This window comes from Triplophysa dalaica, chromosome 15 (assembly GCF_015846415.1).
Source record: "Triplophysa dalaica isolate WHDGS20190420 chromosome 15, ASM1584641v1, whole genome shotgun sequence".
NCBI classification, from domain to species: Eukaryota; Metazoa; Chordata; class Actinopteri; order Cypriniformes; family Nemacheilidae; genus Triplophysa; species Triplophysa dalaica.
The window spans coordinates 21584849-21612038 of NC_079556.1; the positions used below are offsets into that span (position 1 = coordinate 21584849).

Genomic DNA, 27190 nt, shown 5'->3' on the forward strand with positions numbered 1-27190 from the left:
GTTTTCATGTGTTTTGTCACGCTGTCATTCTTTAACTGTTGGATGACTTGATTTAGAAAATTGATTGAAACTCAATAACACTGGACTAAAATGAACCCAATTCATCCAGAAATGTTGATTAAATGAACATTTAGAATGCTTTCTTCATTTCTTCCGCGGCTGTATGAGTGTTAAATAACAACAACATTCAATAAGGGAAAATATTTATTTACTGAAATTCAGTACTGTACAGTATTTTGTGTTGGAAATGACATGATCTTCATGTTGGGATTGTTTTGTGGACCTTCTGTGAATCAGCTTTGGCATAAAGTCCTTTAAGACACATGATCATCTTCGTTTCTACAGGAAGACTTGCGTTTGGTCTTGGCAGTGAAAGATTAAAGGAGAATCTTGTAATAATCGTCCCTGTAACTGTAAAGAACCACAACAGAGATCCTGCGAAGACACAAACACATCATTATTATATATACACAAGACAACGTTCCACTGCCACTCCAAACTCCATATCCACCGTCTTTGAAGTAAATCCACAATAATAAAAGTGCAACAGTGTTCACAGAAAATAAGAAAAACCGGCTGTGAAGAAGATCCCGAATATTCCCAAATTCAGTGAAGATTTAATAAACTTCAACGACAGAGTTTAACTTGATAAAGTCGTAGGGATAAAAGTGTCTCACGGGATATTTGAGTTGAATCTGTCGCACACGTGTGAAAACGCACACACATCATTTAAAGAAACAGTAATGACCCAGAAATGACAATGAAATGTTGTTATTCATATAAAATCAGATTTTTCAGAATCGTTGTTCCTACAACATCAGTTGATCGTACACGTTCTCAAAAACTCCTCATGATCCCGAGGATCTATCACACATGTGAGCGCTGAAGATTTTCCTCATATGTTGATGATGATGATGAAAGATCTGTCAGTTTTATTTCATCACCGCCGGACGTGAGCTCAACACCTGGACTGATTTTTACAACACGAGAGAATTTCATGAGAGCTCCGGCGCTCAGGTCGGGTTTTACAATCGGAAACCAGGAAAAAGTGAGCTGTCGCTTATAAACTGCATACTTTGAAACTGTAGCTTTAATGGCTATTAGCGACTTCAGTTAATGTCTTCAATGTAAAGACGAACTGAACAACAGCACAACGAATAATCAGTGAACTACACTAGAACATGTAGAAGAGAGAAATATAATTTGACATTATTTACCTCTGCAATCACTACAGGCACAACAGAAGAAATAAAAGAAAAAAACATCCAATCTTTATTAAACACATTTGAGACGTGACAACATTAAGAACAGCTACGTGTGTCATCAAATAAACATCTCAATGACACATTCAATGTGTGAAAAAAGAAAAGAAATGTAGTATTACCAGACTACTTGCTAGAAAGGTGAGCCGGTTTCAGTTTTATTATTGAGGTCAGATGTTGGATTAAAGCTCTTTTACCTTTTGGAGATTTTGAATTGATGGATCTGTTCACAGATAGATTTGAGATATCGCTGTTTGGGCAGACGAGACAGCAGTGTTTTCACGCTCACGTTAAACTGTTCCTCACTGTCGAACTGAGAGAAGAATAACAGATATTATCATCTGTGACAGATTGACTGTATATATCAATCACTTATTTCAGAAGCCGTAAAATGCAATATGTCAGAATCAAAAACTAAATTGAAAAAAAATTGCAAATTCCTAAAAAAGACATTCCACATCCTTTCAGATTAATGATCACAAGATATTTATAGCATATGTTTTTTTTTCAATTTTAAAATAAATTATTTTAATGAAAGGGTTTAAAAGTCCTGCATTTTTACACTTTTACACAGCCGCAGAAAAAAAGAAGAGAATGGAGACCATTTCAGTTGTTCTGAATTGACTAGTTATAGTTCTGTGTTTGGGAAAAATTATCATTTGTGTCTCAAAACTACGAACAATGTTTCTCCAAAATTTTAAATATAAATCTCGTTTCTATTTGCATTTATTTGCAGAAAGTGACAAGTGGAGAAACAGGTGAAAATAACAGAAAATATCAAATACAAATACTGCAAAGAAACAAGTTCAGATTCACTTTTAAGCAACACAACAGTCGTTTTAAGACATGTATTTGGAAATGTTCAAAAATATTTTTATACTAAGATTATTATTTTTATTGATTAGTTATTGAGAACCTGGATTTTTAGACTTTATGTCACTCCTCAGGTTTGATTTAGTTGAAATTTAACAACAAAACATTTAAAATGATCTCTTAATTTTTTCTGCGGCTGTTTACTATTGCCTTTCTGTTTTTTGCATTGGTAACACTTTACAATATGGTTGTATTTATTAATAAATGCATTAATTGCCATGAATAAAATGTTATGTCAATATAATATTTAAGTTGTTCATGGTGCATTAACTGAGTCATATCTTTTGACTTCAAAAATAAATGTGTACATGTTGAAATTAACATGAACGAAGATGAAAAATGCGGTCCATGTTCATGATTAGTGTATGTTTTCCAATGCAACTCATTATTAACAAACCTCACTGCAAAATGTATTAAAAAAATGTGTGAATGTAGTTAAACAATACGAAACATGTTGTTCATAATCTAGCCTGTTGAACGTTATAATAATTCTCAATCAATTCTCAAAATCTCTAATCTGATAGCACATTGTTGATATGTTGAGCACAAACACAGCAGTGAGTATGCTGAACATGATTCATAAAGAAGTAATTCACATTCATTTCCTTCAGGTCTGGATTAAATCCTTTGTTATGTGCTCTGTTTGCTCATGTTTGTTCCTCTTTCATCCAATCAACACTTTGTGTTCCTGTTGAACGTGACTCATGTGAAAGGAACGAGAGGGTTTCCCTGTCTGCCGTTTTCCTCTCAGGATTCCCTCTCTCTCACTCACTCATAGGGCTCATAATAATGGAGGGCGGTACAAACCTCCAGAGACAGGAAGTTGATGAGCGTTTCCTTGGCCAGGTCAACCTGCGGTGGAATGTGACAGAAGAGATTGTGACATTCACAGACACAATAGAGTCTTATCTGGGTACAAGCATGGCAGCGGTCAACAGGAAAGGTCCGACAGAGTAAAAGTGAGGGTAAAAACAGCATAGGTCTCGAGTGCTTCCTGTCCACACTACCTGTTTATTTCTGTCCTTGTGTTTATCAAACCGTCTGGAAACATTAAGGCGGACACTTTCCTTAAACTGGACAAAATTCTGCGTCAAACTAAAACTTCAGTGCTGGAATCATCCCAGAGCCATTGAGAGAGAGTTCTGCCAACGGAAGTCCAAAGCGCTGGAGCATCACGTGATTCATGGACCTTCGGATAGTTCCAGGATTTTTTATTAATTAAATGGCTTTCATCTTTAAATGGGTTAGAAGTTTAGTCGCAGCTCCATGTGTTTCTAGTAAGTTCCCGGAACTATTGAAACTTTGGCTCTGATTCATCGTAACTGTACAATTGTAAACTTCATCTTAAAGGAACAGTTCACCCAAAAATGAAATTTGTGTTATTTATCAAAAAGCCATGAGGGGATTGAACAACATGTGTTGTTTTAAACCCGATGGCCTTTTTGGGGATCAAAACAGATTTTTTTATGAGGGATTGTTATAGGATTTTACAAACGTGACTTTATGTCCATAGAAAGCACATTAAATGCAAGTTTCTGGTTTCAACTAAGTTTTTGGAGAAAATAATGCCAAACTTTGGTGAAATAATGTCATTCAGTGTAACACAATGGGTACAAATTCAAACAATTTGCTATTCTGACTTGTACATATTAAAATATATCAAATAATATGTATAATTATTGCTCTAATCTTATTGACAAATGGGCAAAACCTAGGAATTTGGCAAATACATTTTTTTTTAAATTACAAATAATTTGCATTTGGGGTGAAAGTCTGTGAGAAAGTCATTTGGGGTCTTTAAATGATTTCTGGTGTAAATATGCCTGACAAGATTGTTACACTGAATGACATTTTAGTCTTTTATAATTCAGGGAAAATGTGTGATATTTATTTTTTTGCACAGAAAAACAAAAATGCAATTAAACAATTACTTCTATTGTTAACCTCATTTGTAAGTTCCTTTGGATAAAATGCTAAATGACTAAATGTATATAAAACCGAACACTTTTTCAATTCAAAGTAGTATTACACTTATTGTTTTTATGCTTAAACCCTTGTTCGTCTTTGACCCACATACCATTATTTTTAAAACCTTGACATGCGCCTCATTTCATAAAAATATCTGTTTGGGTTTTGATAACAAAGAAATCCATTAGGGGTTCTAAACAACACCAGAGTAAATAACACAAATGTCTTTTTTAGGGTGAACTCATTCTTGAAATTTTGATATTTGATATTTTTGAAGTTAATAACATTAATTATAAACGCCCTGTTCAACATCCGCTCGCTCATCTGTGAAACGTGCACATGTAAATCTAAAATCATCCTTTTCTATTTAAACTTCCGCTCTCGGTTTAAATGTTTAAAAATGTAAAGCTCATTGCTCGGAAGTTTTTTCGCTTCAGTATGTCAATTGCGTGAAAGTCTAAAAGCAGGAAGTGACATCATCGACTTACAGCCAACACTTCGATGTCGTTGCTCTTGTTCTGTAAATGACTCCCCAGGTTCTGCAGTCGCGTCTGTATCTGAAACAGAGAATAACCAACACATACACATTTAAGTGTGTTCAATCCATGCATTTTCTGTATATGTGTGACCTCTGGGGATGAAACCCCTGACCCCTGCTGCTCGAGCACGCTGAATTACACGCTAATGGTGCTGATAAATGAACACTGGATGTTTCTCATGAGGTCTCGACATCACACACTAACTCTAAGTCAAAGAGCAGCTTACAGATCGATGCAAAGTCAAGAAATATAAACATTACATGAGCGGTAAAGACGTTGGGTTGAACTGACCTGTGTCTCGTACCTCCTGCGGCAACTGCCTGAGATTTTGTCGGGCGGGACGAGATTGACGTTCATTGTGCTGCTGCTCCCGTGCGACTCCGACAGACCTGATGTAATGAACACACCGCAAGAAAATAACCACCAGAAACCCACAAACCATCTGATTTTGAATTGATGAAAGATTTGACTCTACTTGAGTTTCCCAGTTGCGATGCCTTTGGGTTCTGAAGTGAAACTCCCTCTGAGATCTCCCTGACGGACACAAAACACACACAGCCTTCAGACATCTGCCATTTCTGACACATACGTGTGCAGATGAAAAGATCTCCATCTCTCACCTGTTCCTGTCCTCTGAGAGTTTAGTGCGACTCTTCTGGATGAAGTGATCCACCAGGTCAGATTCTAGGATTCTCTTCTCCGTCTGACGGTCTTTCTCGAAGGACTTCACCTGTACGGGAACATGAAGATCTTTTAGAGTTCAGACGCACAAGGCTGCGGGTGTTTCTGTGGATGTGTGATGTACCTTCAGGTGATTTCCTTCTTTATCAGACACCAGGACCATGAAGGAGATCCCGGCCAGTCTGCAGTGTTCCAGAAGACTCTCCTGAGACTGTCAAACAACACACAACCATCAGCATCTCACACTCAAGTACACACACGACACGTGTGAAAGAGATCAAGTGTGTGCTTTACAGAAAACACAGTCGCATGTAACTGTAAACACAGTACGATTCAATACTGTACTGTCACAAGCACTTTTAATACTTTTATTAGTCAGATATTTGCAGTAACAAACACAAAGAGTGACCAATAATAATGATATATGGAGATGGAATTGAGAAATGAATTATAAAGGAACACAGTGTCAAACACAGGCAGACTGATATAGACAGAGAGAAATAAAAACAGACAGACAGATGCAGTGAGACAGACAGACAGATGAATTAAGACAGAAAGATGAAGTGAGACAGACAGATAAAGTGAGACAGACAGACAGATGAAGTGAGACAGACAGACAGATGAAGTGAGAAAGACAGATGAGATGCAGTCAGACAGATGAAGTGAGACAGACAGACAGATGCAGTGAGACAGACAGACAGATGCAGTGAGACAGACAGACAGATGCAGTGAGACACACAGACAGATGAAGTGAGACAGACAGACAGATGAAGTGAGACAGACAGATGAAGTGAGACAGACAGATGAAGTGAGACAGACAGACAGATGAAGTGAGAAAGACAGATGAGATGCAGTCAGACAGATGAAGTGAGACAGACAGATGAAGTGAGACAGACAGACAGATGAAGTGAGACAGACAGACAGACAGACAGATAAAGTGAGACAGACAGACAGATGAAGTGAGAAAGACAGATGAGATGCAGTCAGACAGATGAAGTGAGACAGACAGATGCAGTGAGACACACAGACAGATGCAGTGAGACACACAGACAGATGCAGTGAGACAGACAGACAGATGAGATGCAGTCAGACAAATGCAGTGAGACAGACACACACAAATGAAGACCGACAGACATATGCAGTGAGACAGACACACACAAATTTAAGAACAAAAGAGAGATGCAGTAAGACAGACAGACACATAAGAAGAACAAAAGAGAGATGCAGTGAGACAGACAGACAGACGAAATGAGACAGACAGATGCAGTGAGACGGACAGACAGACAGATGCAGTGAGACAGACAGACATACAGATGAAGTGAGACAGAAAGACAGATGAAGTGAGACAGAAAGACAGATGAAGTGAGACAGACAGATGCAGTGAGACACACAGACAGATGCAGTGAGACAGACAGACAGACGAGATGCAGTCAGACAAATGCAGTGAGACAGACACACACAAATGAAGACCGACAGACAAATGCAGTGAGACAGACACACAGAAATGAAGAACAAAAGAGAGATGCAGTAAGACAGACAGACACATAAGAAGAACAAAAGAGAGATGCAATGAGACAGACAGATGCAGTGAGACACACAGACAGATGCAGTGAGACAGACAGACAGACGAGATGCAGTCAGACAAATGCAGTGAGACAGACACACACAAATGAAGACCGACAGACAGATGCAGTGAGACAGACAGATGAAGTGAGACAGACAGACAGATGCAGTGAGACAGACACACACAAATGAAGACCGACAGACATATGCAGTGAGACAGACACACACAAATGAAGACCGACAGACAGATGAAGTGAGACAGACAGACAGATGCAGTGAGACAGACACACACAAATGAAGACCGACAGACATATGCAGTGAGACAGACACACACAAATGAAGACCGACAGACAGATGCAGTGAGACAGACAGATGAAGTGAGACAGACAGAAAGATGCAGTGAGACAGACACACACAAATGAAGACCGACAGACATATGCAGTGAGACAGACACACACAAATGAAGACCGACAGACATATGCAGTGAGACAGACACACACAAATGAAGACCGACAACAGATGCAGTGAGACAGACACACACAAATGAAGACCGACAGACAGATGCAGTGAGACAGACACACACAAATGAAGACCGACAGACATATGCAGTGAGATAGACACACACAAATGAAGACCGACAACAGATGCAGTGAGACAGACACACACAAATGAAGACCGACAGACAGATGCAGTGAGACAGACGGATGAAGTGAGACAGACAGACAGATGCAGTGAGACAGACACACACAAATGAAGACCGACAGACATATGCAGTGAGACAGACACACACAAATGAAGACCGACAGACAGATGAAGTGAGACAGACAGACAGATGCAGTGAGACAGACACACACAAATGAAGACCGACAGACATATGCAGTGAGACAGACAGACACATAAGAAGAACAAAAGAGAGATGCAGTGAGACAGACAGACAGATGCAGTGAGACAGACACACACAAATGAAGACCGACAGACAGATGAAGTGAGACAGACAGACAGATGCAGTGAGACAGACACACACAAATGAAGACCGACAGACATATGCAGTGAGACAGACAGACACATAAGAAGAACAAAAGAGAGATGCAGTGAGACAGACAGACAGATGCAGTGAGACAGACACACACAAATGAAGACCGACAGACAGATGAAGTGAGACAGACAGACAGATGCAGTGAGACAGACACACACAAATGAAGACCGACAGACAGATGAAGTGAGACAGACAGACAGATGCAGTGAGACAGACACACACAAATGAAGACCGACAGACATATGCAGTGAGACAGACACACACAAATGAAGACCGACAGACAGATGCAGTGAGACAGACAGATGAAGTGAGACAGACAGAAAGATGCAGTGAGACAGACACACACAAATGAAGACCGACAGACATATGCAGTGAGACAGACACACACAAATGAAGACCGACAGACATATGCAGTGAGACAGACACACACAAATGAAGACCGACAACAGATGCAGTGAGACAGACACACACAAATGAAGACCGACAGACAGATGCAGTGAGACAGACGGATGAAGTGAGACAGACAGACAGATGCAGTGAGACAGACACACACAAATGAAGACCGACAGACAGATGAAGTGAGACAGACAGACAGATGCAGTGAGACAGACACACACAAATGAAGACCGACAGACATATGCAGTGAGACAGACAGACACATAAGAAGAACAAAAGAGAGATGCAGTGAGACAGACAGACAGATGCAGTGAGACAGACACACACAAATGAAGACCGACAGACAGATGAAGTGAGACAGACAGACAGATGCAGTGAGACAGACACACACAAATGAAGACCGACAGACATATGAAGTGAGACAGACAGACAGATGCAGTGAGACAGACACACACAAATGAAGACCGACAGACATATGCAGTGAGACAGACACACACAAATGAAGACCGACAGACAGATGAAGTGAGACAGACAGACAGATGCAGTGAGACAGACACACACAAATGAAGACCGACAGACATATGCAGTGAGACAGACAGACACAAATGAAGACCGACAGACAGATGCAGTGAGACAGACGGATGAAGTGAGACAGACAGACAGATGCAGTGAGACAGACACACACAAATGAAGACCGACAGACATATGCAGTGAGACAGACACACACAAATGAAGACCGACAGACAGATGAAGTGAGACAGACAGACAGATGCAGTGAGACAGACACACACAAATGAAGACCGACAGACATATGCAGTGAGACAGACAGACACATAAGAAGAACAAAAGAGAGATGCAGTGAGACAGACAGACAGATGCAGTGAGACAGACACACACAAATGAAGACCGACAGACAGATGCAGTGAGACAGACAGACACATAAGAAGAACAAAAGAGAGATGCAGTGAGACAGACAGACAGATGCAGTGAGACAGACACACACAAATGAAGACCGACAGACAGATGCAGTGAGACAGACAGACACATAAGAAGAACAAAAGAGAGATGCAGTGAGACAGACAGACAGATGCAGTGAGACAGACACACACAAATGAAGACCGAACGACATATGCAGTGAGACAGACACACACAAATGAAGACCGACAGACATATGCAGTGAGACAGACACACACAAATGAAGACCGACAGACATATGCAGTGAGACAGACACACACAAATGAAGACCGACAGACATATGCAGTGAGACAGACACACACAAATGAAGACCGACAGACATATGCAGTGAGACAGACAGATGAAGTGAGACAGACAGACAGATGCAGTGAGACAGACACACACAAATGAAGACCGACAGACATATGCAGTGAGACAGACACACACAAATGAAGACCGACAGACATATGCAGTGAGACAGACACACACAAATGAAGACCGACAGACATATGCAGTGAGACAGACAGATGAAGTGAGACAGACAGACAGATGCAGTGAGACAGACACACACAAATGAAGACCGACAGACAGATGCAGTGAGACAGACACATAAGAAGAACAAAAGAGAGATGCAGTGAGACAGACAGACAGATGCAGTGAGACAGACACACACAAATGAAGACCGACAGACATATGCAGTAAGACAGACAGACACATAAGAAGAACAAAAGAGAGATGCAGTGAGATAAACAGACAGATGCAGACAGACACTTTAAGAGGATCATGTGATCATGCAGGAAACAGACCTGTGAGACATCATAGACGATATCTGATGAAACTCCAGCAGTCCAGAGTTTCTGAATGACTTTAATAGCTCTGCTCATGGAGGAATGTCCTACTGGAACAACCAGAACATCACAGGAGCTCACGACAGGCTGACAGACAGACAGATGAGAATGACATCATCACACAGGTCTGTAAAGATGAGAGTGTTTCTAAAGAACAGATCAGACTCACCACTTCTTCCATGTTTGCCACAGCAGAGCAGATCTTATCCAGAGCGATGCTGGCACCCACCGCTGACGGCACGGGCCCTGTGGCTGTCGGCCCTCGAAACTCCACGATCTGAAAAACATTACAGTTACACATCAGCATTCATATAATCATTCTCAAGAAACACTTTCAGAGGTTTAACAGCACACATTACCAGATGATCATAACGTCCTCCCGCCGCCAGTATATCTGGTACGATGCGCTTGCGTTTCCTGATGAACGCCACAAACTGAAAGATGATGCCGGAGTGATGCTGGACTTTATAAACCAGCCCGAGATTCACCACCACCTTCACAACACGCAGCACACACATGAGAAGAACATCACATGACGCTCATCTCACATGAATAAGAGAAAGCAGAATCTTACCTGCAGTTTGACGCCCAGTTTACAGATCAGGTTCATCACTTCCTCCAGATCTTTCAGAGCTTGTTTGGCCATCTGAGAGACGGCTGAGCTCTTCTGTTTGACCAGAGAGTTGATGAGAGGAGTGATGTCCTGTAGATCTCCCTTCTGCTCGATGAACTTATACAACATCTGTAACTGAGACATCATCGTCACATGACACGTCAGTCATCACAACACCACGTCTACACCTGTACTCTCTATGACTGAGACTTACACTGTTACTGGATAAAGACAGGTTACAGAATTTAGCTTCCAGTTCTCGCTTCGTCAGTTTTTCACTCTGTGTGTAGAGAAAAGAGAGAGATTCATTTTCTGCTATTTTATTCTGGTTCTTTCTTTTTCTTTTATCTTTAGTGAGAAAGAAAGAAAGAAAGAGAGAGAGAGAGAGAGAGAGAGAGAGAGAGAGAGAGAGTAAACATTTTATACTTCAGATTTCTAGTTTTATCATTTACCCAGCATCCTTTATTAATGCCACCTTATCGTTTGTTGTTATTGTCATATTGTATATTTATTTTCATTATTCTCAATCAAACTGCAGTTTCTAATAATAGCAACAAAAAAACACAATAAAATATGACAACATGATAAAATACATGATTTTGAGAGCTCTTGATTTGTAACTAAATACAATCATGTAAAATATTTTAGAGAAGGTGAATGACAGATGATTATCAGACGAGCGTGAGGAGAGCGTGTGAACTCTTCACAGTGTTGTATGTTGTGGTCATTCTCTACAGCGCCTGTGAATGTCCATCATTCTTCACCTCTCTCACTCTCAAACTGATTCTCTTGTTGTGTGTAAATCTACATGTATGACCTTCAGACAGACTCACAGGACTGAAGCTACAGGACGGAGGAAATCCTGCTTTCCATTACATGAACGTGTTCATATGACAGGAAATGTTTCTTAGGAAATGTTACACCTCACGCAGAGATCATTTACCGCGGTACTGACAGTGATTAGCACAGCTAGAAACACACATATATTGTGTGTGTGTGTGTGTGTGTGTGTCTCACCATAGCATCACACAGTATATTAGAGGCCTGTGTGAGTTTGTCTTCTGGTACTCCGCTGTGTAACAGAATGGCCTTTAGCAGACTGGTGTGATTCAGGTAGATGATGTAATTCTTGTCCTACATCCAAACACACATCACACAAACATTTCTGTCATCTGCTTCATCACATGATGTTAAGATGACCCTCTGAAGCAGGTTTGTACCTGTAGAGCGTTGAACTCAGAGATGATCTCAGAGACGGTGTAGATGGCCTCAGCGTCCGGCAGAAGACTGCTGTTGATGGGAATGATGATGTCAAACGCACACTCCACAAGTTCTCGAGGATGAGTTCGGTCCGGCTTCCGCGTCCTGAACACTCGCTCTATACTGTACCTACAGTAACACACATGTACAGTTACACGTTTAGCAAAAGGTTTTCGAATATGAATATGAAATGTGTATCAACCTCTTAAGATGCGAGATGTTGTTTCTGGCCACAAATCTGGCGAAGGGCAACTGAAGAAAGAGAGAAATCAAATGGTCACATAAAGCATGGTCCTGTAATAGAGCATGATCAAGTCGCTTCAGGAATGACTCGTGCTCACGCGCAGGTCATACGGCAGAGACACCAACATCCCGCTGTGATCCATAAAACTCGCCGTCTCGCATCCATCATACAGACGTCTGTTCTTGGGCAACAGCAGAGGAGTCTGTATCCTCACCGCACCTGACACAGAGACTTTATTACTATACATATTACTGCTTTTTATTTTGAGCACATTACTGTACGCACACCAGCTACACAGTATTTGGCAACACAAATGTATGGAAAGAAAGAGAAAGAAGGAAGAAAGAAAGAAAGAAGGAAGGAAGGAAAGAAAGAGAGAAAGAAAAGAAAGAAGGCAGGAAACAAAGATGAAAAAAGAAAAGGAAAGAAATGAAATGAAGATGAAGGAAAGGAAGAGAAGAAAGAAAGAAAGATGAAAGAAAGATATATAGAAAGAAATGTTATATTTCAAAGGTCTATATTTATATCTGTTTTATTGTGTTAGCAAGAGTTGTAATAACTTAATCAGATCAACCTTACTGCAGTTTGATTCATATAAACGTGTAATGCCCAATAAAACATGATTCTTGACATTAAAGACTGAACTCTTCAATCTCATTTCTCGTAACATTGAGTTTATTTTCGAGAGAAGCCGCTGGAGAGATGAGCTCAGTGTGTGTTTGCTGCTCATGTATGAAGTCTCACCGTGTCTCCTGAAGATTCTGGTTAGCGTGTCGTACACGTGTTGCTGTAGTTTAGCGCTGGTGAAATGAAAGGAGCCCTGCAGCACAACACAATGACACGCTTAACAAACAGAGGAGCATTGATGGACTTCACACAGCACGTGGATTATATAAACCAGATGATGGATAAATGACATCACGACGCCACCTGCTGGTGTTCACACACTCCTGCAACTGCAGCATGAACGTCTGTTGTGAGTTCTCTTGAGGAAACTTCACTTCTGTTGTGCGTTTAGTATTTCTTATGCTATCAATGATTAGCTATAGTAACTGAAACTGCATGTACAAGATATGAGAAGTTTGTTATAAAACCCTTTTGTGCCGACGTCACGCTTACATCACGACATTAGCTGAAGGCAAAACTGGACGCGGCCAATACAAACTAACACAGATTGGGCTACACAAAGAGATTAAAATATCATCTCGTTGTGTTGTTTAAACAGCAAAAATGACATTCTTACTAGGGCTGGGTGATCTTCCCAAAAAAGCATATCACAATCTTCATAACAAAGAATCTCGATCAACGATCTGAATTAAAATACAGGGTGGTACATTCAGTTTTTTGCACATAGCACTGGTGTTTGTTAGAACAGCCCAAACAGTTGTACAGGTCGCACAAGTTTAAAACGTCTGTTATCATCTTTGGAAAACACAAATGCACAGATCATCACATAAATAGACGGGTTATCAACAAACTAAGCCTTTAGTAAACTGCAGTAAAATTCCTAGATATATAAATATTAAAATATACTTCTAATACTACAGTTGATCAATTTACAACAAGAATACCACAATATATCAAGTACTATAGAACATTACAGTATTTTTTCATTCCAGTGTTTAGGTTATCCTGTGTTTTATTTTGAAAGGGTTGTCGTGAAAGACGCTCCCACAATAGACACTTGACCTTCAGTGTAGTAGTTCAGTGATAATAGTTTTCTTCAAACAGTTAAATTCACCTGAAATAAACTCTCAGGGAAACTCTGGACATGATGTTCATGTGTTTATGTCCTCATACAGTGACTCACAGACAAATCCATGAGCGTTAAACTGTGCAACACATTCACTCATACACGCAGATGACAGATCTTCATAGCAGGATTCGGCATCCCCATCACAGGGCTCTAGATGTAGGCTAGGCTCAATCCCAGCAAACACACAGAACGTTCCCCTAACGTTAGTTTTTGGTTGCTTTTTGGTTATTTTTTGGGGAACCGAAAAATTACATTCTAAGAACGTTCTTTTCAGGTTTTATTTTTGCAACCAGAAAATAACGTTCCCAGAACATTGCAGGCTGTTTTTTTTCATCAAAAATAATAAACTAGTTAAGCTAAATAAAAATACAATCATATATATCCATGTGTATTTCTTAAGTGTGGTTGTCTGTTACTGTATGTGTGTGCACGAGCACGTGCATTCTCTGCTCTGCCGCGCACTCCCGTCATTTAAAAATTAAAGGTCATTTTGTTTTACCTCACTCACTTAGACATTAGTTTAGTGGTTTATTTATTATATTTTTTTATTTAAAACCGTACAGATTTGAGAGTACACTTATATTTTCGTGATTTTCGATTGATTTGACACGTCTAAATCAACAGACCATGATTTAAGGACTGAAACTAAGGGTTTTGATTGTTATATCTAAAGACTGAGCCGCCCTATACAGGTGCTGGTCATATATTGAACCTTGTATTGAACCTTTTCACAATATTCAAATTTTCTGAGATACTGAATTTGGGGTTTTTATTAGTTGTCAGCTATAATCATCAAAATTAAAAGAAATAAACACTTGAAATATATCAGTCTGTGTGGAATGAATGTATTCATTATACAAGTTTCACTTTTTGATTGGTATTAGTGAAATTAATATTTGAAACTATTTGAAAATATTCTAATTATATGACCAGCACCTGTAATTCTGTGGTGAGACAAGAATATTGTTAGCCTGAAGATAATTAAATGTTAAATAAAATCTGCTTTAAATATTGTGTTGAAGTCATTGGTTATTTTATTCAATATCTATAATGTCTGATGTTGAGGTAGGTCTACACACAGTGTGGTTTTATTAGAAATGACATACTGTGCTGTCTAAATCGAAAATTAGGCTACTTCAGTAATGAAAAATGTATTATTAGGCAAAAGGAATAATCTAATGCATTGATTTCATCCTCCATATTGTGTGGGAAAATATAATTTACTTATTTTAATTAGATTAGACAAGCGATGGATAAAACACAGCATTGATGTTCATTATTGACGTGTTGTGAGGACAAACACACCCGAGATAAATATTTGAGGCTAACGTTCTGGGAACGTTCCCTTAACGTTAGTTTCTGGTTCCCAGAAAGTTTTTATAAAGTTTGCTTTTGGTTATCTTTACAGAAATAAAACGTTAGTTTCATGGTTTCTATAAATGTAGTTTTTGAACGTTATAAACTAATGTACTATTAACGTAACGTATTAAGAAATCCTTCCTGGAGAATCCAAGACAAACCTTAGAAAATAACGTTATGGGAACAAAAAACTAACATTAGACATAATAAAGTGGAATCAGGACGCCTTCAAGATCGATCTCGATATAAGACCGTCAGATCGCCCACCCGTAATTCTAACTAAGTGTTTTTGTCTGTTTTGTACTACAAATGTCGAAACATTCTTAAATCAAGATGAACTTTCGTGATAAGAAAAGTGCCCGAAGATGTTAAGTCTCTATTTAAAGAGAAAAAAATATAAGAATAAAGTAAGTTGTGGTAAAATTAAGCAAAAAAATACGCATATGGGGCGAGAAAAATAAACTTGAATAAGGTACTTAAGAAAAAGATCAAACTAAATTCAGGTGTAGTAGTGCGGTCTAGTAGTGCGGTCAGGGGGATCTGTCTGGCTCCGTCTAAGCTCCGCCCACAAAAACGCATCACAATGTTTGCTAACAGAAAAGGCGTCTAGGGAGCTTATATAAACAACTTAAGACACATAAAGCGTGCATGCTTTGGCTCTGTACCTTTTGTGCGTCGCTGTCATACGTGAAGTCCATGACGGGTGAGATGTTCTGAGAGAACAGCTGGTTGACCATGGTGCGGTAGGCTTTGCCGTTGACGTTGGCCATGGTGTGCTGTAAGACCTCATGAAGTTCAGACTCTTCCATCAGCGGTGGAGGCAGCAGATCACTCTTCAGGAGCTCCACGGCCGTCGGCCGCAGCGCTGGGTCGTGATTCAACAGCCAGCTGATCACCTTCCTCTGCAGAGAATTGTGGGTAATATAATCATCCGTCTGACATCAACGTTGACATTTGAAACGTCTAGAATAACCTTCACCTGCGTTCCGCTCTCATACTGAGAGAAGTCTTCAGGAAAATTGATTGAGTCCTGCGAGGGGGAAGAAAAACTTGATCAAACGTGACGCGAGCGAAATAATCTCTTGATGATGTGTTTGACGATGGCGCCGACCTTCCTCAGTTGACCGAGCACACAGATGCGTTCGGACGCCGTGCTCATGGGTCTGTAGGACATCTCGAACAAGATGATTCCCAAACTGAATAAGTCGACTTTCTATGGACACAAGAACATCAGTCGTCAGTTACTCATCATGTGTGCGTGATAGAACACACAAACATCGGCTCTTCGCACCTGATTGTAATTCGCTTTAGTGCTTCCTTCGACTTCTGGACCCACATAAAGAGCCGTTCCCACCATCCCGGTCATGTTATCTGCACAATAAACATCAGAACTATTGTCAAGGTTGTGTTTAAATTACTCCATAATTACACCGTCTAAAAACTCCATGAATGAGTACTTCTTCGAAATGACAAAATAGAAACGAAATCTTGACATTTCGAGTACAGTTTAAACAACTGAGCACGGCTAAAATCCTTAAAGTCGGCGTGAAACTAAAAATGATCATTCTAAATCGTTTTACTTAGTGGTCAAGTATTTAGTATAAATTATTTATTCGTGCACATCATTATTTTTTTATTAATTTGCACTTGTAATCTTTAATCGAAAACGTTTAGCTCCTCCCCTTCTTCTGGTGACGTGGAGTGGTGCGAGGGCAGGGCTACAATGACTGACAGATTGCGAACCGGCATTCGAATCTTTAGCCTTTCAACGATCCAATCAGGGGTCGGTGGATGGAGTCCCGCCCTACATTTGTTTCTCATTTCAGAAGTCGTTTCACTCGGGTGTACGTCACGATACGGAAAAAAGACAAGCGCTACTTTTTAAGAATTTGGAAAATTTAACACCAGCTTTTAAAGAATCACTATTCCAATGTCCTTACAATGACATTTCATGCAGTGTGTAGTGTTGCTGTGTGTGAATGTGAGAAGTCTGCCGAGTTGTAAAGCCGAAAGAATAGCTAGAAAGTTATTGGCTTAAGAAAAAAGGAGTCGACTCTGAATCGCTCAGTCGTTATAATTTCAGTTCCGCATCAGATTTCCGTCAATCGGTGTAATGCCCACAAAATAGACCATCTGACCGATCAGATCAGAGTAGGCTGACAGAAAGGAGGGGCTTAGACAGATGAATCACTTAACGAATCATTTGAGAGTTGTTCAAGAACAATTGGACACTTCATAAACCAAAGCAGGACATTAGAAATCACAAAATATTTACTCTTTAAAAATAATTCTATATCTGCTTAAACACGTGTAATCATACAACAAATCTCTCTTACATTAACATTACACAACATCAACAATGAATACAGAAAACAAGATTAACAAAAATTAAGCAATAGACTTTTTAACATATATATATATATTTTATGTATTTAAACCAAATTAACTAATTTCCATCTCACCTAAATGTAGTTTAAAAATTCATTGTTTTATACAGAATTGTATACACAGTATGTCATGCGTCACAAGTTATCATAATTAAATGACCTAAGATTGAAGCAGTTCTTGTTCTTACCCGATGGATCTGCTTTGGGAATAAATATTGAATTGGTTTCCTCTGCTTCCAGTTTACCAGCTGCCTAGAAACACACAAAAAACACGCAATGATGAAATATAACAGCCTAGAATAGATCATGGGTCTCCAACCGGGGGTCCGCGCCCCCTAGGGGTCTTCCGTGGAACTGCAAGGGGTCCGCTAATTACCGTTTACTCACAACTTTTTGTTAAAAATGTATGGCATGGGTACAGAAATATTACAAACAATGTTCTTTTCAAAGGAGTAGTTTACTTTCTACATAAATGTTCATGTTTATTTACTCAGCTTGTTTTTTTTGCTCTGTTCTGTGATGCGTTCATGACTTCAAAAAATACATAATTATGTTGAAGATGTCAAGCTTGACGCAGGCGGAAGCACCGAGTCAGTGTTTACAAGTTAACCGTGCAAGATTTCAACTTAATTATGTATTACGTGAAGTCATGAACGCGCATCACAGAACAGAGCAAGACGAGCATTTGTGTTTATAAAACATATTGTTTTTTTATTAATGAGCGATGGTTTCACTAGATAGGTTTAAAGTCTTTTGAAGCTGCACTGAAACTGTCATTTTCACATTCTACCGTTTGGAGTCCATTGAAGTCACTATATGGAGAAAAATCCTGGAATGTTTTCAACAAAAACCTTCATTTCTTTAGTAAAAAAAACATTAACATCATGAACATTTATTTTGAAAGTGAACTACTTCTTTAAGGTGGGCACATGCAACGCCACAGACCCCTGGACTAGATGAAGTATGTTATTGTGTTTAAAAAAAAAAAGGCTTTTCACTCATGCATTACCACATAAGCTGGGTGGTCTGTCGCCAGGCCGAAGTCTCCGATCTTCATGTGATCTTGAGAGTCTAAGAAGATGTTGACCGGCTTCAGGTCTCTGTGTATCATTCCCTGCGATAGAGACGAGAGACATTACCATACGAACCGAACACCGCAGGAGAAACAAGTCAATTCTCAGATCTTAAAAAGCATAAAAATGAGATCACCTGTTCGTGAATATACGCCAAACCGTCCAGAATCTCCCTGAAGAGTCTCCAGAGACGACTGATGTCCAGGTGCAAACCCTCATCGATCGTGTCTCTTAAAGTGCTTTTCTCACAGTATTCCATCTGACGGGAAACAACACAAATCAGTGCACACACCCAACCGTCTTCAAATGCATTCGATCGTGTCTTTTTATATTTCACCTGTATATACAGATAATGTGCCGTCAGCGGAGCGTTCTCTCCTGAACTCTCTGATGTCACCGCTGTTACACTCCTGATGGGCTCCTCCTGTACAGAGAACAAACAGGATTCAGTCCAAGTTTTGCGTTTCAAACACATTTTTGCAAAACGAATAAAGCAAATACCTGTGAGAAACTGTCTCGACTGCCATCAGTCGTACCAAAGATGATGTCACTCTCCGAGTCGCTGTCGGCCGGGCTGCGTGTCAAAACAAACAGACGACGGTGAACAAACATCCATGATAAACACACAAACAAATGCAGCATCTGTATGCGATCAGCCTCACAGGAAGGAGGGACAGAACACGTCTGCCTCTTCGTCGTCATCCTCTTCGTCATCGGTGGAGTCTGCAGCGCTGCATTTAGCGCTGGACGATCTCTCCAGAGACGTGCTCCACTCCACCGAGCTGGTGAGGGCCGCCGGCGGCGGGGCGTCGTCCTCGATGTTGTCTGCCAGGCCCAGCTCGTTCCATCTCGACGGAGCCGCGGGTCGGTGGGGTCGTTCGGGGGTGCTCTGCGTCTCGGAGGTGTCGCTGTTTGACGCAGCGGTCACGGGCGTCTCGTGCCGCTCTATCCAGGCGTTATAGTAACGGACGATGTTCTCGTGGTTGAGTCGCGAGAGCAGGGTTACCTCTCCTTTGATTCGACGGAACTGCTTACTGGCCGGGTTCACCTGGATCCGTTTCACAGCATAGTAACAACCGTCTAATTTATTCTGAACCTACACAATATAAAACCAAACGTGAGCAAAAGAAATGTTCACATATGATCAGAATGTACGGCAAAACTGACCTTAATAACGGCACCAAACGCCCCTTTGCCCAGCAGCTGAAGTTCAGAGAACTCGTTGTAATAGCGCGAGAAGCGATTCTGCACCTCCGTACTGAAGGGGGCGCTCAGGAGGTGACTGTGAGGAACAACCGTAGAGGCAAAATCAACACCTGTGTCTGAACAAAAGAGAAGAAGGGAGATAAAGATGTTTGTGTGATGTGTCACATTGACATTGGTGTACTTCACTAAACATCATTTTGTTGTACTGTATTTATGGAAACAACATGTCTTAAAGTGACGGTTCACCCCAAAATTTAAATTCTAGTTTGCTCTCGTGTCAAATCTGTATGACTTTCTTTCTTCTGCAGAACACAAAAGGAATATTTTGAAGAACGTTTTTAATCGAACAATTTACTTCCACTGTATGGACACAAAACCACAGAGACGTTTCTCAAAATATCTATTTTTGTGATCCACTGAAGAAGTCATACATGTTCTGAAGGGGAATAAAAGAAGAAGTCATTTTTATTTGTGGGCGAACAAATAAAGCTTTCTGTGCGTGTTACCCTCCGGGCTGGACTCAGGACAGGGCAGGGTGCTCCTGGGAGACGGTGGACGTAGAAAGGAATGATCCAGTAGCTGTTGAGTCTGCCAGCGGTCCGCATCATTCAGACACACACACCTGCAAAAAAACCACACGCGCGCGCATCCAGAAGATTACGTAAGAATGGTGCACTCACAGTTTGCACCCGCACAACTTAACTGCTCTTCGGTGAAAAAATCTTGAGCTAAAATGAATGACGCATCACTCACTCCAATTGAAAACAAAACACACACCACGTTTTGGTTCAGCAGAACAAAGAAATGGGGGTTTGAACAACACTTTAACACGTGTTAGATTTAAGTAAATGATGACAAACCGGACAGAATTGACAAGTCAAAGATTTGCTGCCACTTCACATTGTTTTCTAACCAACGAATGACATATCACTGACTGACCTGTTGAGAAAGTCTTGCAGATCTGCCGGTAAAGTCGTCGGGATGCTCACGGGATATTCCTTCACCTCTCGCCCCTGAGCGAGAGCCAGCAGCATCAGCCCTAAGCTCCACACATCACCTTTCTTCCCCGGGCGCGTGGGCAGCGCGTCCTCGCAGAAGCGTACGTGACCCTGCTCGAAGATGTCTTCCTTACAGACGTCAGACAGACGTTTGGCCAGACTGTAGTCCGACAGTCTCACGTCTCCATGAGCGTCCAGAAGCACGCAGGAGGCGCTCAGCTGTTTGTGTACCACTGAGTTACCGTGCAGGAAGTCCAGAGCGCTGACCAGCTGGACGGCGTGATGACGCAGTTGATCGATGGGCATCGGAACGTTACTGGAAACCTTCTGGGCCAGACTGGATCCGGGAACATGTTCTGCCAGGAGATCCACCACGAGACAGTCGTCCCGCTCGATGCAGCTGAGCCCTTGATAGTGCACCAGATTGGGGTGATGTAACTTCAGCAGGGAGTTGAGTTCACTCTCCGCACCGTGAATCTGGATGAGGAAACAATGGGCGGGGCTTAGACATCTGTACGTTGTTTCTCATTGGTCAGATACGATGAGTCTGGTATTGATTCTATTTGTGATTCACTGTGTTTTTAGAATTCAACGTTTGTTCAAGTGTCCAACTATCATTGATGTCATGTTACTTTTGTCAATGGACCAATCACAGGTGATGACTGTTTAATTGTATTTATTTTACAGAGGTTTGATCACTATAGCGAGATCTTTTACTAAAGGTGTCTGGATGCCAGTCACCTGTTTTTTACACTTGTCTATCTTCTCTTTCTCCTGGCTGGTGAAGAATTTGCCGATGGTCGTGTTCCAGCGAAGGATCCACTCGTACACAACAGCGAAATCTCCAGATGTGGAATTGAAAGCGTAATACACACTGCGGCCCAGACGCTCGCTCTCACCTGACACAAAACACACACACAATTCATTCAGGAAACACGTGCAGAAAGGTTTTTATGTGCGTACATCGTTCGTAAAGTCGTAATGAAGTAAATTTTCAGATTCATGAAAACGTTCATATACTCAAAATTTTAGTTGGTAAAAAAATAAATGTATACCTGCTCCCTACCATTTTCAGAGTTTAACTGAAGATTAAGAGGCTATATGAATTTTAAAAAGAAAATGACCTGCATTGATAAGCTGTTTCCTATAAATGCTGCAATATTTCATAAAAAAAAAGAATTGTTTTCATTTCACTGGGACTTTAATGGTTGGTAACTGTTAAGGTAATATTTTTCAAAATTAAGATACTAGTTACATGCAACTGGCAATTTTTGATATTCTAAATCACAGCAGCCAAAGCACCTCCAGAAAAACACGCAGAGCTTCCAAAGCGCTCTCAAGCGCTACCAGCTAGTCGTTTTCAGAAGAGCACCAGGTATTATTTCAACTGGCTAAATAACAAACTAACTGGTTGAATTAGTTCCACGTGAAAAATGATCTACACTAAACTACAAAATCACTACAGTAAACTACAAAACTCATAGATAGTAGTGTCTTTGAGTCTTTTCATAGTAAATATTGAAGTATACTACAGTATTTGGTTCAATTTACCCGATTGCTACAGTTAATACAACAACATATTCTAGTGCAAAGAATAATACAGTTCACTATAGTAAATAAAAAAATGTTTAATCTAAGTCTGTGTTTTTTGTATAGATTTGAATTATCTGAGACAGCATCGTGATACTACTTGGTTTTAGATACTTCAGCTGGTATAGTATCGCAAGACATGTTAATGCCGTTTTAGTGCTCGGAATTTACTCCTATATTTACGAATGTTTGGATTTTACGAATCATCATCATCTCCTTATATTTAAACATGTCACAGATAATTTCACGTAAAGCACTCAATCCATAACGTCCTTTATCCTTATGTGCTCGCTGGGAATCAAATACATGTTCTTTGTGTTTACACAATGCTACACACAGTCTCACCGATGCACTTTCCTCTGTGAACCATCACTTCACCAAAAGAGCTATTGCTGAAGTGCAGAACATCGGTTTGCCGTGCATTCTCCTCGTTGAATGTGTCACGTCTGGAGAGAGAGAAAACATCACATCCATTAAATGACATTATCACCCACTATCAACTAATCTCTATTTTCACTTATCCGACCTGTGTCTACTGCTGGATGTGGTCCGCCGTCGGTTTCCAGGCACTTTCTTGACATCGGAAGGATCTGCAGGTGAGGCTGATGTTTGTCTTTCTAAACCAGGCTGACTTGTGCTCTCCATACGCTCCTGAATCGTTCACATCTACGTCAATAACATTCTATTGTAACATTTGATTCCAGTGAAGACGAAAGTGAGACGTCTCACCAGCTTGGCCATCTCCTTCTTCTTCTTCTCCTCTCGTTTCTCCTCCTCTCGCCTTTGGATTTCCGCCAGAATCTCGTTTTGCTGCGCAAGATGTAAACGTTGGAATCAAAATCGAACAGAGAGGTTTTCATGTTGCAATGTTGAACTCTGATGTACCGTCTGTTCTTCTTGTCTCCGCCGCTGGTCCATCTTCTGTTGCTCCTCCAGGGCCAAGCGCTCCTGTAAGCGCCGCTGGTTCTTCAGCATCTCCTCGTGGAAGGAGCTCGAAGGAGGAACGTTGTGCTCAGTCAGAAAACACTGAACGAAATCTGCCAGCTCGTAGATCATCACCTGAGAGAGAGAGAGGAAACATGATAGAGATAACAGATCGCTTTGTCACATGACTCATGATGATCTCCTCACCTCTCCGCATCGCTCTTCGGCAAGTTTATTCAGCTCCAGCTGGAGGTTCTGCTGTTTGTCGTACGAGAGACCTTTAGCGTTCCTCAGCTCCAACTCTGGTGGTCTGATGTCACACAACAAACAAAAACACATCTAGTGTGTCTATAGCGGAGAACCGTACATGGCTTTTTTTGATCAGAGAATAAATCACGTTCGGTGCCGTCACACAACAGGACAGTCGGATGAGACTCACGCATCAGGATATGTGGGTGGACATTTGACCTGCAGGTCCACAGAAACAAAGCTCGTCTGACCATGACTTAGAGCTTTAGGACGCAAGTGAATGTGCATCTCCGGAGGTCTTCTGACCTGCAAACAAACACAACACATGGCAGGTCAAGCAGTCGCATCACAGACAATTGCAGCCAGAACCATAGTTCATTGATTTTTTGAAGGATTTGTCTATTTCAGTTCTTGAAAAATGATGCATTCTTAATAGGGCTGTCAAACGATTAATCGCATCCAGAATAAAAGTTTGTGTTTACATAATATATGTTGGTGTATGTTGTAAATTAATTTTGTATTTATGAACACATTCACATGCATGCATATATTTAAGAAAAATATAACAATTAATACACTTTTATTTACAATTTCAATAATTAGTAAATAAAATTAAAACATGTAAATATCACCTAAATATTTATGTATGTGTATGTTTTGTGTCATAAATACAATATAATATGCACAGTACACAGATATAAATTATGTAAACATGATGCGATTCATCGTTTGACAGCCCTAATTCGTACACTATTGTGGCTGTAATGTGCACGAGGCCATGTTTACATATCAAAGAAATGATCATTAACTAATTGATACACAGCAAACTGAGGTACAGAAAAAGACATCTAGACGAACATTACATTATATTAACGTGAATTCTTTAATAGATAGGACAGAACTGTTTTACAATGAATGGCTTATAAAATGACGTCACTTCACGTTTTTTATGACAATCCGAGATCCTAAAAAAGGCAGCAAACTGTAGTAAAGTAAGTGCTACACTTTGTTAAAGTATGCTTAAATTCTGTAGTAAACTTGAACACTTCCAGTGTAAGGTTCAAACCCAACAAGTTTGCCACAGTTTACGACAGTAAATATACTAAAGCATACTTCCGTATTGTTTCGTGTGGGCTGCTGCAAACTGATGTCTGTGAACTCGAATAAAAACAACAGAAAGATATGAAGACCAAAACCTTCCAGGGGATCTGCGATCTGACGTCTGTGAAATCTTCTCCAAATATCGATGAAAGCGCCTCGAGCTCGTTCTCCTGCTCCACCGAATGATCATTCATTCTGCATTATGAGCCCGCGTCACAAACTTAACCTCCGCACAACGTACAACTCATTCAGAAACGCGATAAACGTCAAAAAGATCAATTAAACCTGTCATGTGGAGGTATGCAATCATAACAGATGTCTCGTGGCCCGCGTCGCGCGGATGACGTTTAGTGCGGGAGCTTGATAACCTCTGCGCATGCGCAGTAGCTACAGCGACCTGATAAAATGTGATTTTTGGAGCTATTTGAATAAAAGAATCAACATTGACGGTTGATGTCAGGTTTCATTTTTGCTTGTAAATATGTTGTTTTATGGTGTTCCTAATGATTTTAAAGTTATAAGTCTCTCCCCATGTTAGTAGAAAGAACTTGGTCTTGTATGAGTGAAATAGCTGCACAGGCGCATAGACTTCTACTGAAAGGCACTTTGATTCAACATGAATGAATATTTTTTATGTTTGAAAACATGAAAAATTGTATATAAATGTTTATAAGTACAAGACCGACAATTCAATACATTTTTGACTTTCAGGGAAGAATCATGTGTTTTATGACTCAACACAAGCAAAAAACAGAAAATTTTTTTAAGACATTCTCCAAACATCTCTGCAGCTGTTTTTATAGTCTTCTTCTGTTCCTATTTTGTTTTATTATTTAATTTGTTTATAAAAAATATGACTGAATGATCATTTTTATATATTTATACTACAGGCCATTTATTAAGTAATAAGTAGCATGGGAACATTTTGAGTAAAAGCCAAAAATACATTGTATGGGTCCAAATTATCCATTTTCTTTTATGCCAAAAATCATTAGGATATCAAGTGAAGATCATGGTCCCTGAAAATACTTTGTACATTTCATACCGTAAATATATAAAAACTTTATTTTTGTGAGTGGATGTCCTGCCACAGTGCCTCTGATTAACAACTTCAAAGGTAATTTTCTCAATATTTAGATTCGTTTTTGCACCCTCAGATTCCAGATTCAGGTTCCATCTCCTCCAGATATTGTTGTATAGAAAAAGCTTGACGTCCAATAGAACCAATAGAAAGCTTGATTATTCCACTTTCATGTAAAAATCTCAATTTCGAAAATTGACCCACAAAACAGGTTTTGTTGTCCAGGGTCACGTATGAACAAAATCAAAGCCATTTAGTTTCAGAGATTTTGAGAGTTTCTTTTCATAGCTGTGCTGATGACCAAAACGTGTTTGTGAGAATTTGTGTGTCATATGTGATCCAAGCGTATCTTGCATCACATTTTCAGGTTTCATTTTTACATGATAAGTTCAATAACTATCATTGTAAATGCACGCATAAGACGCTCGCAAGATGTGAACACAAATAAAGTTTTCCTGAATTGTACATTTTTGTATTTCAAATTCCTGTAATTCAGGGTTAATGCATACTATTACTGTATGGATCCATCACATTAAAAGCTGGATCTATTGGACGGTTTCTGTTTATCATTAAAATACCTAGGAATGCTGGACGCCTCCTTCACATGTGCAGACAGAGCAAAACAGCTATTAATAGTCAAACTCTCAAACAGCCGAGTATGTGAAGGAGGAACAACTCCTCCCCTGCCCCCTAAAACCCCTTAAACCCCCCATTACCAACTGTGATATAAAATGACAGCGATCTGACACCCCCCATACACACACACACAAATCTGGCCATCAAACTCTCATTCAGCTTTGAACAAACTATTCCGATATCAAGTGTCCTTATTCGCTTATTTTAGATTGACATTAAGAACATTGTTGTCTAAAGCAGGAGAGATGTTTGATTTCAGGAACACAATGAGTCACAAACATTTTAAATCAATGCAAAAAAAGCTTTCAGTCAAGATTGTCAACATTGTTTTCTATTTCAGGACCTCGCGACAGCCTAGTGTCAGATTTTAAGAACTGTAATGTCAAAAATAAAGACGTTTTGATTAAAATGTCGTTTGAATTTGTACTTAGAAATGAATATATTAGACATTTTAGAGCAGAAATGAATGCCACTGTGTTGATATCTGAATGCAAAACAATTTTTTCTGATTTTTCTGATTAAAGTTTAATTCTAATATCATTCTCCATGTGTCTCGTAATATACATGACATCAACCGCTTTGGAGATCTGTCT

General features: G+C 40.0%; 1 protein-coding gene across 5 annotated transcripts; it reads right to left on the minus strand.

The window, feature by feature from the left end:
* Positions 1-191: 191 nt before the first annotated feature.
* Positions 192-25629, minus strand: eif2ak4 (eukaryotic translation initiation factor 2 alpha kinase 4). Of its 5 annotated transcripts, none has more exons than XM_056767776.1 (39): positions 24976-25626; positions 23970-24085; positions 23738-23840; positions 23492-23665; positions 23336-23416; positions 23133-23257; positions 22952-23052; positions 21758-21915; positions 20958-21493; positions 20525-20640; positions 19980-20134; positions 19475-19908; positions 19314-19386; positions 19150-19236; positions 18949-19071; positions 18749-18853; positions 17928-17991; positions 16644-16723; positions 16464-16565; positions 16332-16382; positions 16018-16254; positions 12982-13057; positions 12335-12456; positions 12196-12245; positions 11954-12122; positions 11751-11867; positions 10948-11013; positions 10695-10868; positions 10480-10614; positions 10290-10397; positions 10079-10207; positions 5448-5534; positions 5263-5372; positions 5118-5176; positions 4934-5031; positions 4592-4660; positions 2943-2987; positions 1460-1575; positions 192-435 (listed from the first exon to the last, which is right to left on the minus strand). In XM_056767776.1, the coding sequence occupies exons 1-39, from the start codon at positions 25072-25074 to the stop codon at positions 378-380; spliced, it is 4908 nt and encodes a 1635-aa protein (XP_056623754.1). In that variant the 5' UTR covers positions 25075-25626; the 3' UTR covers positions 192-377. The 5 variants fall into 5 exon arrangements, with proteins under 5 accessions (XP_056623754.1, XP_056623755.1, XP_056623756.1 ...); XM_056767777.1 differs by having other exon boundaries at positions 24893-25626; XM_056767778.1 differs by lacking the exon at positions 10079-10207 and having other exon boundaries at positions 24976-25627.
* Positions 25630-27190: the final 1561 nt, after the last annotated feature.

Excerpts from the sequence above, each read along its gene's own strand:
- eif2ak4 (XM_056767776.1), bottom strand. The coding sequence starts at position 25,074 with ATGAATGATCATTCGGTGGAGCAGGAGAACGAGCTCGAGGCGCTTTCA. Across the intron at positions 23,053-23,132 it reads ACATCCAGCAGTAGACACAG|ACGTGACACATTCAACGAGG; the intron begins GTCGGATAAGTG and ends CTCTCTCTCCAG. Across the intron at positions 18,854-18,948 it reads TGGCGTATATTCACGAACAG|GGAATGATACACAGAGACCT; the intron begins GTGATCTCATTT and ends TCTCTATCGCAG.